The sequence below is a fragment of the Convolutriloba macropyga genome, chromosome 1, assembly GCF_964194025.1.
Source record: "Convolutriloba macropyga chromosome 1, txConMacr16.3, whole genome shotgun sequence".
Lineage (NCBI taxonomy): Eukaryota > Metazoa > Xenacoelomorpha > Acoela > Convolutidae > Convolutriloba > Convolutriloba macropyga.
The window spans coordinates 77,519,658-77,534,068 of record NC_134468.1 but is presented as its reverse complement, the minus strand read 5'-3'; the positions used below and the strand labels follow the sequence as shown (position 1 = coordinate 77,534,068).

At 35.2% G+C, this 14,411-nt stretch overlaps 1 protein-coding gene across 1 annotated transcript in view; it reads left to right on the top strand.

Moving 5' to 3' along the window:
* Positions 1-4,829: 4,829 nt before the first annotated feature.
* Positions 4,830-14,411, top strand: part of LOC142342910 (uncharacterized) — an 18,207-nt gene continuing 8,625 nt past the window's right edge. Inside the window, exon 1 of the mRNA XM_075394582.1 lies at positions 4,830-12,452. Within this exon, the coding sequence (XP_075250697.1) occupies positions 5,140-12,452 (7,313 nt within the window). The 5' untranslated portion in view covers positions 4,830-5,139. The remainder of the gene's footprint in view (positions 12,453-14,411) is intronic.

The window sequence follows — 14,411 nt, the reverse complement described above, 5'->3', positions numbered from 1 at the left end:
TCGCAAGTTGGTAAAAAAAAACTGAATTATTTAAATAGATGTAGCCAAAAACTATATTGGGCGACTAACTCTTAACCTCAATTCTTTAATTATCATTTGAGGAAAACTCCAAAGTTTGTTTAGCTTGAATTAGAAAACTTAAATAGAACTGATAATTGGAAATCAAATTACGAGAGTCTTGACACCATTTATTATATAAAGAGCAACATTTGTTTCTAGCGAAACTGCAAGAAATTTGTCTACACACAAGCTTGGGGAAGCACACGTCTCTATTACAAATGAGACAGATTTTCGACAAACATTGAAAGCAATCCCAGAAACAAAATAAAAAACATAGCTGGACAAGTCCTGACGTACAATTCAAAGAATTTTCATTGACTTAACAGAAAAATAGACCTAGAACGGACTATGAATGGATTGAGAAAACCATTTAGAAAAAAAATCCGATCCAAAAAATCGAAAAAACAGTAAAAATCAAAGTGAAATTGCCGCATGTGAAAAAAAAACCACTACCGATAAAGCGAATTTTTGTTCAAACACCGTATTCTCACTCTACTTTAAAATTAGAGCGAAAAAATTTCACGCCGCAAAAACACTCGCTTTTTCGCTCCATTTCCTGTTTCGGCGTGACCAAAATCACTACTCCAATTTGACTTCAAAAATCATGAAAATGAGTGAACAAATCTTAAAAGAAAAAGATAGCGCCCCAATAAAATTCAAATTCTATGAATTGTAAAAAAAACTGATAGAGCAACATGAAAAAGTGTATGAAAACATTAATGCTCTGGACAGTTTGAGATTATGTTCAATTTGATTCCTCTTGACCAATAGGAACCTAATTTTGATATTTCTTATTGCACCTAATCCCTACTATGAGTAAAATCTCGAACTTCAATTTAATTACCATGGTACAAAAGCGTTCAAGGACATAATACAGATAAAAAATGAAAACAAATGCAGGAGTGTTTATTAACCATATCATCAAATGAATGAAATCAGTGGATTGGTAATTTGAACTTAAGAAATATTTGTCACCACATTGAAGTTTTAACTTATTTAGTTTTTTCTTCTTATTTTCCTTAATTATTGTTAGACAGTATTTTTCACCCTGTGATCATCGGGAACTTATGACAATAATTTACAACGATCGCCCAACCTTTTCTGTGGACAAAAATTGGAAGATAAAGCTAAAAACACAAAACACATAAAACATTACATAATTAGTGGTAACACAAGTTTAAACAAGGAGGCTCGTTAATGTGCGTTTGCACATGATGTTCCGAACCAGGCTAATCTACATTTTTGACTTAATTGTCAAAAATTTTTTGACTTACAATGAAGAGATAACCAAAAATAGATGTTTGAGTTTAAAGAAATTGCTACAAACTTAAACTACTAATTGAATTACATAATGCCATGCCTCATTAAAGCGCTCACAAGATCTGCCATCATTAAGACTACGAGAAGAAATAGGACTACCTAAGCCATAAAAACGGACTAAATGTGCAGAATAACTAAAAAACACAAACAAATTGCGAAAACACAATTTATTTAGGTAATTAAAATGATTAGCTATTTACTGAATATTATGTTTTTTTTATTTACATTGTTACTTATTCTAATTCAGTTCAAATAATACTGAAAGGTAAAATTTGTTCGCCTGGGCCTCATTTCAAAATCAGCGGGATATATTATTACGCGAATTTGCTAAAAGAAGACAAAACTATTGACCACTCACAAAAAATATGAACACGCATATTTTCCCACAATTGAAACAACAGTTACGACACAATATCAATAAACACGTTAAAGTTTGAAATACAAGGAAGCGGTTGGAACCTCTCAAGGATGAGAATAATTTACAAGTTGACAAAAAAGAACAACAAAAAGTGGAAAAAATTATTTTAAAAATTGAAAACAACTATCAGAAATTTTAAGACCTTTAGCTATACAGTGACTGCATTGAATAAGTTACCTCAATTGTCAAATAGAAGCTCAGGACAGGCCTCAGCATTCAGAAAAAAATTCCGACTTTTTACGATTTATATAAAGAATTAAAAAAAAAACAGGCAAACACAGCAAACAAGTGTCCAGGCCATTAAAAATGAACGACTCAGTAGTAACTTTAAATATAAAAAATGTTTGAACAGCAATGTGATTGCTTTTTGCAACAAAACGACGTAAATAAAATAACAAAATGAACAAATATAATAAAACCACAAAATTTGAGAAATCCCGTAGTTTCAAAGCCAATAAATTCGAAAAGCTTTCAACAGAATTCAATAAATATTCTCAGTTTTTCCTTGATCAGAAGGCATCGATATCTTTCATTCCTAGAACATCAGTAAGTCATCACAATGATTCTTATTAATATGAAAACGACAATAAATACAGGCAAAAACAAAAAATTAATTAGAAGAGTGGGAGAAGAAAAGTGTCAAAACCATTAAAACCATAACCTTTTCTCTGAAATTTTAAACCATGATCAATTGAACTCCTTCTCTAAGCCAATGAGAACTGTCAATATTATGATAATATGAAAATATTTCGAAAGGAAACAAAAATTTGAAAATATCCAAAATTAAAAAAAAATTATGAAAACTCGTGGCACGAAGTCATAAAACCAATAGTTAGAAGATAAAACCGCTAATCTATTTAACTTTGGTTGCAGTAAAAAAAACAAACCTGTCATTATTCAGACTCACTTACAGGTACACAGAAACAAGTTTAAGACCAGTTAATGTTTAAAAATACTTCGAAAACATGTTTTTGCTGTCTAAACAGCCATTAGCTGTCCACTCAGAGCACTAGATAGGTTTAGGTTTAGTTGATGCTCATAAGAGAACCTATTTCAATCTTAGCCAACAAGATTGCCATAGGGCTCCAAAAAATATATTAAAATCTCAAAAAGAAAAAATTTTATAAAAAATAACTTAAACTCAGAGTGGAAGCCATAAAAACTTGAGCGATTCCTTCAAAACGAATTATTTGTTCAGCGGGCATCATTTTACTGTAAATGAGGTTTTTCCTTAGCTGAGACTTGATATGAAATAGGACTAGTCCCTAAGTGACTTGAAAAAAGAAAGAAAAAATATGAAAAGGTTTTTTAAAAAAACAGCTCTCAATTTGAATTTGATTTTTTAAATAGTAAATTTTCCTATGTTTCCTATGAGACCATAACTAGCTTTTTGATTGCCTTTTGTCTATAAGGAACAAAAAATTGTTTGATTTTGAAATGGAATATATTTTTAATCAATATTTTAATAGAAAGAAATCTTAATTCGAACGAAAATTCTCCTAAAAGTGAACAAAATCATGTCACGTGTTCACACAAAACTTTAAACCTCGATTACTCCTCGAAAAAAACGAAATTCAAAAAAAATCTTTTTAATTTCGAATTCTACGCCGGACGAGCTTTTTAGTGATACCACTCACATTTTTCTGCATTGAATATATCGATCGGCCTAAATTGACTTAACAAAAAAACCCATTTGAGTATATAGGTCCCCCCACCGCATCAACTAAACAAGTGGGGCGGAACAATTATTGACACCCTAAAAATTTCCAAATTCTGAAATAAGCGAAAATTAGGAAAACTATAAAAATGATTACGTCTTTAAAATACAAGCAAATACGGCATTATTTGAAACAAAGCAACATAATTTTCAAAATGTGTAGTTGTTAAATTTTCTCAGTCGTATGGATCGAAACATAATAAATTAAATACAACCTTCACTAGGTTCACAAATTCTTGATGAAATAGCAAATCAAGTATACGTGGCCTACCTCAAATCAATAGCTTAAATTTGTGATTTTTAAATGTTTTTGCAGCATCATTTAAGCCATCGGAATGTTAAGTCGTTTTTAATAAACTAACCCGCTGTTTATCAGTTCTCTCTTTTTTCATCTTCTGCCAAACAAAAAAAGTTTGCTTAAAAGAGATGGCAATCAATAATTGCGACAAATGATTTCTTTCTACATAAACAAAATTATTGAACAAACAGAAAAGATTTTTTGACATTCACTCTTTTTAAAATTAAATGTAGCGCTATTATTTTCGGCCGGGTGCTTGTCTGGTCTTAAATATTAACCGCTTCGAATGATAGCAAAATGTATTATGTAAAGTAATAATGAGTGTTATAAGAGCCTATTTATTATGCATATTTCAAATTGATTTCGTCTAGCTAAATTTAAAAAGCGGCTCGACAGTACGTCCAAGAAAGATTCCCTCATTATTTAAAAGATGTTATTTAAAAGATCCCTCGTTATTTAAAAGATTTAAAACTGCAAGCTGAGAAAAGTGAAAGTTATGTAGATCATATCGTCATTTCAAGACCTTTATGATACCACTCATAGTTTTCTGAGAGGTACAGAAAAAATCTGATCTCGCGTAAATATTCCACCTTTTCTTTCAAATATTGGAGCAACTATTAGTAGGAAAATTTGAACCCCTTTAATAAATATCATTGTTTCTATTTTTGCCTGTCACGTAAAATAAGTTCAAACTGAAAAGACACAAGATTTCTAGTGTGGGCAGCTATCTATCCAATTATCTTAGGTAAATTAAAACAAAAACGCCAGTTCAAAGCAAAAAAGGTTTAAAACCAAGTTAATTTCCGGTTTACAAAAAGGTTCTCAATTTGCACGAACTATTTAACACGAAACAAAATTAGGCTTACTATCAAAACCATTTCTGCCCGATCCCGAAAAGTAAACATAAATAAGATAAGACGGGTTGTCACAAAGCAAGGTTGTTGCTGCTTTCAATAACAAGTGAGCAAGGGATGAGAAACGAAGACTGAGATGAAAGGTGGTGTAAAGAAGAAAGACAAACAAAAGTTACGAAGAAGCGATTATACCTCTCATTTGGAGCTGGTGTCTATGAAAGGTCTTCAAACCTTGACGGAATATAAGTTTTGTTCATATATTTTGGGCTCCAACACGGCATTTATCTCCTAGTGTAATATTTGGTTTGAAGATTTAATGTTGAGATATTCATAGACTTACAATGAAGCGCCATTTCTTACTGAAATTATAAGGCACTTTAAACCATTCAAAATCGACCCTAATTTTCAAAATATAATTTACATAAAATGAAATAAGTCCTGCAATAATTACCGAAGGGTTCTCCATTTCAAAATGAGCAATAGCGTTGTTTTTTGGCAAACTGTTTTCTTGTTTATCAATTGTGGTTTTATTTCTGTACAAAATACGAAGTTGGATAACTTGCAGGCCATTAAAAACTATGAATACCATTCAAATATCACAACGTTAGATCGAAGTGAAGCTAGTTTGTTAACAAAGGTTGCGTTCTCGTCACCCACAACCCCCTGGGTTCCGGCAGCAGAATTTAAACAAAGCAAAGATGTCAATACCACAAATCAGACCCAAAGTAACAAAGAAAACAGAACAGATGTAAACTCGAATCCAATTCCGAATCACGAAGGAATCGCGACAACAAAATTTCCAATCGGGGACATTAATTCGGACAATCAACCTAACCTTGAAGACTTCAAAACCGACAGAGTGACAAAAGAAATGTCTTCTGGAATCACAAACAAAACAGGAAAACAAGGAATTGAATCCGAAAACCGAAACGGGACATTTATTTCATCAACTTTTGCGATGGAAGATCCGAACTCAACCCTTGAGCCAAAAGTAGGTATGGACAAAAAATCGGGTTCTTCTCAACTCGGGACAACTTCCAATTCTCAAAATTCAACAATTCCTACGCAGGATGATACTGGATCTGGGACAACTCAAACGTCCGAAATCTCTTTGACAAAAATTACAACAACAACAACAACAACCGAACCAACAACAGTGTCAATCTCAACAACGACGACGGTTGAACTAACGACTGAGCAACCATATATTGACGTAGTTTTACGAGGTCCGCGTAACACGAGTGTGATAGTTGAAGAACAATACTTGCCTGAGAATGTTTTTCTAAAAGACTCGGATTTGCTGCACCGCAATAACTTCGACGCAATCAACAAAGAAGTTGTAAATATTGAATTACTCGACGAAATTCATCTAGAGTGTTCAAGCGAGAAAACTGAATTGGAGGACAATGATTACATAACAACTCAGACTTATGCTATTTCTAAAATTGAGTGGTATAAAGGAATTTTTAACCCAGTGTTGATTTCAAACGAAAACGAAATCACCGTTAGAAAAATAGATCTGGATCAGGCATCGATTAATCATTACTGGTGCAAAGAAATCATCGACGTTGTCACAGAAATTGAAGACGATAACGAAACACTGCCGGGTGATTTAATTGAAGAAATAACTGTGACGAAATCGTTTCTCATGTTATACACAATTTATAACCCAAATGCAGAAAATTCCCAAGTTCCGCTTATCGCGGAGAACGCAGTCATAGATTTAGAGACATCTCAAATTGAACAATCATCTCAAAACTTGTCAATAATTTTACCAATTTTAACAAAATTTACCGCAGAAGCAACACAAGATAACTTCAAAGTTGAAGCATGCAGCAAACTAAAATGCATCTCAGTGAAAAACTTCATAGCTGATCGAGTTTTTGGAATCGCTTTTGATTGGAGTTCAGATAAGAACTTACTCGACATCGAAAAATTTAATGTTTACGAACGCGCAAATAATGCCACAGACGAGAGCTTCACTAAATCGATATTTCGCTGGCCTGTTCGGAGTAAAGTTGAATATTTTCTGGACCATAATTTTACATCATCAGCTATTATGACGTTTCCGGAGGGTTCCTTCATTAAATTATCATGCCAATTCCCAGAAAACGAGAATTCAGACGTTACCTGGAACATTAACAGTTCAGGCCATAAAAATGCTAAAATTACGAATACGAATTATTTGTTGTTAAATGAGACAAATATAGAAAACATTGGCTTTTACGAATGTTTAAATCTCATAACTGAGAAAAGTCTGAAAACTTTTATCTTTTTTGAAAGCGATCAACTCAAATTTGTTCACAATAATGGCTCATTGACACAAATAGAAATACCAAATTTTGCTGAAAAATTGTTCATACCATGTGTTGTGAACAGACCTAATGTTTCCGTTTCTCTTGAAATTTGTGTCCGAAATGAGGTCAGCGATTTCTGCTATGATGACGTATCGGCTATACACAACGAAACTAGCGGATTTGAAGTATTAGTTAGTACCCCCGAAACTAATAACGTCACCGCAACTTGTAAAGCTGAAAATGACGCTGCAGCACAAACGTTTGAAATCTCAACAGGAAAGTTAGAAACAATTTTTGTTAACAAAGGGATATCAGAAGCAGAACCGATCATTCTAGAATGTTCTAATAAATGGATTTTGGACAATAAATCAAATTTCAGATGGGAGTTTCAAGGTAAACCACTAAAAGTGTTCAGCGGAGGTAAAAGTTTCAAGCTTACCAACCCAATTCCGAAAAACAGCGGCGAGTATTCCTGTTATGATGAGAAGAACCAACTTGTCAAACAATTTCACATTTACGTCCAGGACTACACCAATCGGACATTTGTAGACTACGAACCAAAAGCAGTCGAGTCATTACAAAACATTTCACAACTATGTCAAGTCACAAATCCAAAAGCAGTTCCGTCAATCAAAATTTGTGACATAGAATTGGCAAATTGTTCAGACTTTACATCTCAACTCGATTTTCACCCCTTGACAGGGTTTACAGAAAAAGAGAACTCTACTCTCTTTGACAAACTTGATGAAACCCAACAAGTTGTGATATGTGAGTATCAGAATGAGTCGATGACTTATTATCAGGAGGTCAACGGTTCGAGACTGGTCCACTCCACAGGCGAAAACATTTCAATCTCATGCGGCTGTTATACAAACGAAACAACTATCAACACCGTATATACTGACTCAACAGATATATTCAGAACCGATGCACCAATTTTAGAGACCCGACCAAACGGAACAAAATGCGTAAGTATTAAAATAATTTCAGCTCAATATTTTCACACCGGAAACTATATTTGCGACAACGGGGATTTCTTGCAAAATATAGAATATATGTTATATGTGTACGACCAAAATTATCCTTTCATTCTACAAAACAGGAGTCTTAGCATACCGGCCGGTGAAACTGGCAACAAAACGTTTACAATGCCGATTCAAGTGACTCATCCGGACATTACTCCACGTTTGATTGGCTATCAGAAAGAACCAATCACAGCGCAGTTTGAACTTAACCGAGGCCTGACAGTTCGAGTGGAAGATATCGACGGCCCTCAGGTGTATGTGACTGCAGATAATTTAACGCAATCTCTGCAGTTGTTCACGAATCCGAATCAAAATATTATTTTGAGGAAAAACGTCAGTAACAATCTTTATTGTGGAAATGAGGGTGAGATATCATGGAGATCACGATTACTGGTGCTAAAATCTACAAATTATTCAGTCAAAACAGAAACTAACGATTCTGAAAGTGATGAACAATTTCTGAGAATTGAAGCAACTCGCTACTCTGATACGGGCAAGTACACATGCTCTATTAACGAAACCGAATTTAGCAATTTTAATGTTTTCGTACCCGATTCCGATCACGTTTTTGTAGCCGATGAAATAAACAATATTGTTATCAATGAGACTACTCGCAGAAATATTAACTCAACACTGACTTTACCTTGCCGTACTTCAATGGAATTCAGAAACTTTAGCGTCCTGCAATGTTCCGAAACATGCGAAGAACTTGAAGAATTCTATATCAATGGCGAAAAGGATGTTGTGGTGAAAAACAACAATAGTATTTCTAAATACACTTGTAGCGATAACCTCACGGACCAATTTGTAAACGTTTACGTCATAACAGAGGCATCCCAAAATATAACGGTTTCCAAAAATGAAAGTATAGTTTTTCACTGCGGGTGTAATATCGCAACTAACAAAACCAACATAACGTGGACATTTCAGAACCAATCAATTTTGGATGGTCAAAATCTAGAAGTGCAAATTTCGAATCAAATGGAATGCAATTCTCTTCGCATTGTAAGTGCAAGTACTGATGATATCGGAAACTACCAATGTGTAATTGGTAACAAGACACTGAATGAGTATTACCTTTTTGTAAACGATCCGTCTAAAGTTTTTGTCGATTCAAAACTGAAACCGCTTTTAATACAGAGAGACAATTCACACACAGAAATTTTAGCACCGTGTCGCGCGACCTTGGCCAATACAAAAGTCGACATTCTTTCATGCGAGAAAAACATTAAAAATTGTCAGAGGTCAGCCAACGTCTTAAACTATGATCCCAGAATCGGCGCAACTGTTAAAATCAACCCGTACACAAAGGCAATAAAATGTTTGGGTTCGAATGGAGTCGTGAAGGAAACAGCGATGTACATTGTTCATTTTATCGCCGAAACATTCCACGCCGATGTTCATATCAGCTCAAATAAACTCACCCCGAAGAGGCTGGTAAATGAACATTTGATTCTGCTATGTGATATAAAAATCACAAACCCATCTAAAGATATACCTTATCAAATCAACTGGCTCCGAGAGCAACAACTTATTCGCCCGAACAAGGTCCGAACTTCAGCTTTATACAATGGACACTCAGCGTCTCTTGTTGCAAATGCGACGTTCGATCTTCTGCAACTGAGCGACCAAGGACACTACTTGTGCAGCATCGACTTTTTCAACTCCTCAAATCCTAGCCTAAATTTTGAGTCTTTCAACCGATACAACATTGAAATGAGTAACGAAAGCATTCTGGAAGTGAAGCTCCGGGAAGTCAAAATTCGTGACAAAGATTTGTCACTGGCGAGGTCTGAGTTCCCAAAACAGTCCGCGGGGTACAAAGAAGTAATATTGTTCAAAGTTAGCAACAAACCTGCCAACGTAACCCTGATTTACGACATCAAATCGCTTCCGGGAATTTTGAAGTCTCAGATCCAAACGTACAAGGAGCTACATTCGATCCCCGAGAATTGTATTAACATTACAAACATTGACGATTTCAATTTTTCTGTTGAGATTACAGCCCAAATTCCAAGTCAACTGCCCAAATTTAACGGTTGGGTTAATTCCACATTTTCGAACGGAATCAAAACTCGGCAAGATTCTATGTACATCAAAACACATATTGAGCCCAGTTGCGACCCTAAGGAGCCGACTAATTTGCTGATTTTAGGAGAAGGCGACTGTCAGCATAAATTATACCCCATAAATGACTACTATACGTTTCAATGCACATTCAGCTCCATAGAATTAATGGAGGTTACGTTTAAACAAGGTGGCCAAACTTTCGACAATCAGAGCTCATCGGTTAATTGCACGCGATTCGACGCGCATGTCTACAACAAGGTCACGTGTAATTTGACCTTGAAAATTAATACACAAGAAAACATTTCCTGTTTTGGGGTGGGAATCGGCACCGGAAACAGACTGAATCATACATTCCCGGTGAAGTTAGCGGAAGATCGGAAAGGGTTGGACTTGTTCATGTCGCGAACAGAAGGTCAACGGGAGAAGACTTTGACAATATACGATTTTGAGGGAGTGACCATCCGATGCAACGCACCGCGAAATGCATTTAAACCCAAAATTGAAATCATGTACATAACTGAAACCGGTGAATTGTCCGGTGTCTATCCGGGTGAGGAAATAGGCGTCACTTGGCGTTTAAATTATGGACAATATACATTTAAAGCAGAGCTCAAAATTGACCAAGTTAGAACAGCTTACCAGAACCGAACGTTTGTTTGTACTGGACAGTACAGTCCAGAAGCTTCGTGTCCATTCGATTACTCACAAAATGTTACTTTACATGTGAAGAGGTCGGTTCCAGTTCGATTTAAAAATCCCGAGTTAAAACTTAATGAATCCTATTGCTTTGTGAACTCAAATGAAGAAAATCCAGAAACAAATTGCACTGAAATTACTAAATGCGAGGCCCATGGTGACCCAATGCCAACAACGAAGTGGCTAAAGGGACATATTAACTCGACAAAAGAGGCCGAATCCAGCAGTTATATTTCGAACATCGATGGAGTAGATTATGTAACCAAAGAACTCAACTATAACAAACGCCAAGCAAAGTCCTCGTTCTACACTTGCGTGGCACAAAATAAAATGGGCGACTTGACCATGACTGACAATTTTACCATTTTTGTAGACATCTTTGAAGCTCCGGAAATTCACACATCTGGTTTATTTTTCAACAACCATCGGAATCCCAAAGATATTTGGTTCACGGTAACTGCAGGCAACCCAAAACCAGAAACAAGATTCGTCAAGTTGTTTAACGAAACGGTCATCAGTCCGGAGAACAAATGGAAGGAACCAGTCGAGGAAAATGGACGTTATTACCTGTTTCATGATTACTCCACGCTAACTTTCGACCGAACTGGGAGATATTTAATTGTTGCCCAAAATGAAGCAGGCAATGTTTCCGAGACTATTAACTTAAGAATCGAAGATGACGACACTTACTCGTGGGAAATGGTTGCAGTTATATCCTGTTTAGGCGCAGTCACGTTTATAGCAGTGATTGCTGCAATAATAGCTTTCGCAAAACGTATTAAGGATCTCAAATCGCGAGGTCTAACTCAGTTCGAAAGAAACATGATTTCTCTCAAGAAAATGTCGACTACAATTCCCGAGCAAAGCTTGACTCTCGAGGTGCCCGAAGTGCAGGACATCCGGAATTGGGGGCTGATTTTGGATGACAGTCAACTTGAGATTCACAATAGAATTGGTCAAGGGGCTTTTGGTACCGTGTACCGAGGATACATGACAACATTGATGGGCACAAGCAATGGTCGAACTGAAGTTGCTATCAAACAGTTGAAAAACGGAATCGAAGACACTAGATCACTTTGCATTGAAATGGCATTGCTGTTACACGTTCGAGATCACCCCAATGTTTTGAAGCTTCTCGGAATCACGACAAGCAGAACTTTGAAACTGGTGTTGGAGTACGCTCCTTATGGAAATTTACGGACGTTTCTAAAAGCTAACAGAAGCAACTTTCCCAACTACATCGTTCCACCCAACATAGAAGCATACAGAGGCAGTTATAGACATATAGACACAGGTGGTCAACCAGATACGAGGTCAAGGTTGACTAGCAATGTCGGTCCGTGCACCTCGACGTTGACAACGACACCAAGTGACAGATCTCTTCTGAAATGCAGCGAATTGGCGATCGACAACCTTCTCGGATACGCTTTGCAAATGGCACAAGGAATGATCTATCTCCATTCCAGACATATGATACACCGAGATCTGGCTGCACGAAATATTCTGGTATTTTCGGACAAGTTGGTCAAGATCGGAGATTTTGGACTGGCAAGGAATCTGTACCATAATTCTGTGTACCACATGACTAACAACAAAGTTCCATTCCGTTGGATGGCAATCGAGACCATTAGAGACTCAAACTACAGCTACCAATCTGATGTGTGGTCATTCGGCATTCTTCTTTGGGAAATATTCAGGTACGTATAATACTAGCCTTATTACGAAAACTTAGGAAGGATATCGGTTTAGTACATGTACTTTTTAAAGTACGCTTCTTGAGATCACTGAAAAAGAAGTAATACATAAATTTTGTTAAATTTTGGATTTAAGGTTCATTAGACAGAGTGTACGAGCTATAAAGCAGAATGAAATGAATCAAACCCAATTTTTGCAACATTCCAGTGTTTTTTCAAACGTAAAATCAAAATTATACTTTTTCATGATGTCACGTTTTGAAAACTTTTTTATTTGAGCCAAAAATCATCACCTTTTCCGTTCCTAACAAAAAAGGCAATATTTCAGAACAATCTTGGCCCCAAATAATATTTCAGAACAATCTTGGCCCCAAGTACTTTTTCGTAAAAAACGAGTCACTTGACTACAATATCAACTGCAAGGCAGCATTAGCGTTTGCAAAAACTCCCTGCTGCCCAAATTGCTTATGAACATGGCAGTTTATTTATGTGTCCGATAGATCAACCTGCTGCTGTACAAGTCCAAAGACTTAACAAACAAGGCGGCTCGTTAATGTGCGTACGCACATGATGTTCCGACCCGAGCTCATCTACATTTTTGACTTAATTGTCAACCAAATGAAGAGATTACAAAAATAGATGTTTGAATTTTAAAAAAATGCTACAAAACCTAACTACAAATTGAATTACATAATGCTATTTCTCATTACAGCGCTCACGAGATTTACCAATAAAAAGACTACGAGAAAAAACAGCAAACAACAAAATATGCAAAAACAAAATTTTCACGGCAGAAACCAAATATATAATTTTAAAAGCACCTAGTAACAACGTCAAAATGCAATCAGATAAAACCTTAACTCCACAAATTTAGTTTTTGCTAACTATACAGCAGATGTATGTTTTTCATAATGAGATTAGGTAAAAAGTTGACATAGAGAAAAAAAATGAGGTTAAAGTCAAAGATCAATCAACATTTCTTAAACCAAATAATTTCAAAAGTCTAAAAAAATCTTTAGCTTTTTAACAAAATATTTCTTGATAAATTTACTAAAAAGTCAATATAAAACTAATGGGACCTGTCTTTGCTGAGACTAAACCATAGGAATAAACTAAGAAAGCAGAAAATCTAAAAAAAAACGAACTATTTACACAAAGACGCAGAAAATCTCAAAAAATTACGAACAATAACATAAATTATTGAAGCCATTAAAATCATTCGCTATTATCTGAATTTTATTTATTTTTATTTCAGTTTACATTTAAACTCATTCAGCTAAAATTATATTGAAAGAGAAAAGAAGTTCGTTCATTTGGGCCACATTTGAAAATCATTGGGATCTGTTATTACCTGAATAAGCTAAAAGAAGAGAAAAAAGAAACACAAATACACCACTCACAATGTTTTTTTATGAAAACGCATAATGTCCACCAAACAAAACATCAGTTACGACACAATATTAGTAGACAAGTTGCTTTTTGAAATTCAATGAATTGGTGTGGACTTCTCAATGACGAGAATAAGTTGTCGAAAAGAACAAAAAAAACTGAAAAGTTTGAAAAATTTTGAAGATGTATAATATCAAAATTATTGAGACTATTGGCTTTAAACTGACTGCTTCGGGTAACATCACTCATTACAGGTTTGTGGGCAAAATTACAGCAACATTACAGGTTTATGAGACCGAGCAGAATTTTACGGCTACCTAAAAATAAAAAAAAGCAAATACAGCAAACTCACAAAAATTAAGCGAGAAAAGTTTCAAAGCCATTAGAGAATGAACTTTTCAGTATAAACGCTTCTATTTTCAATTAATTTTTTAACAGCAAGGTGATTGTTGCTATTGTTACAAAATGACTTGAAAAACAACAAAAATAAACAAAGATATTAAAACCACGAAGTTTTTGAGAAAAGCCCTAGTATCAAAGACATTATATTCAATTATTTTCAACGGAGTTATT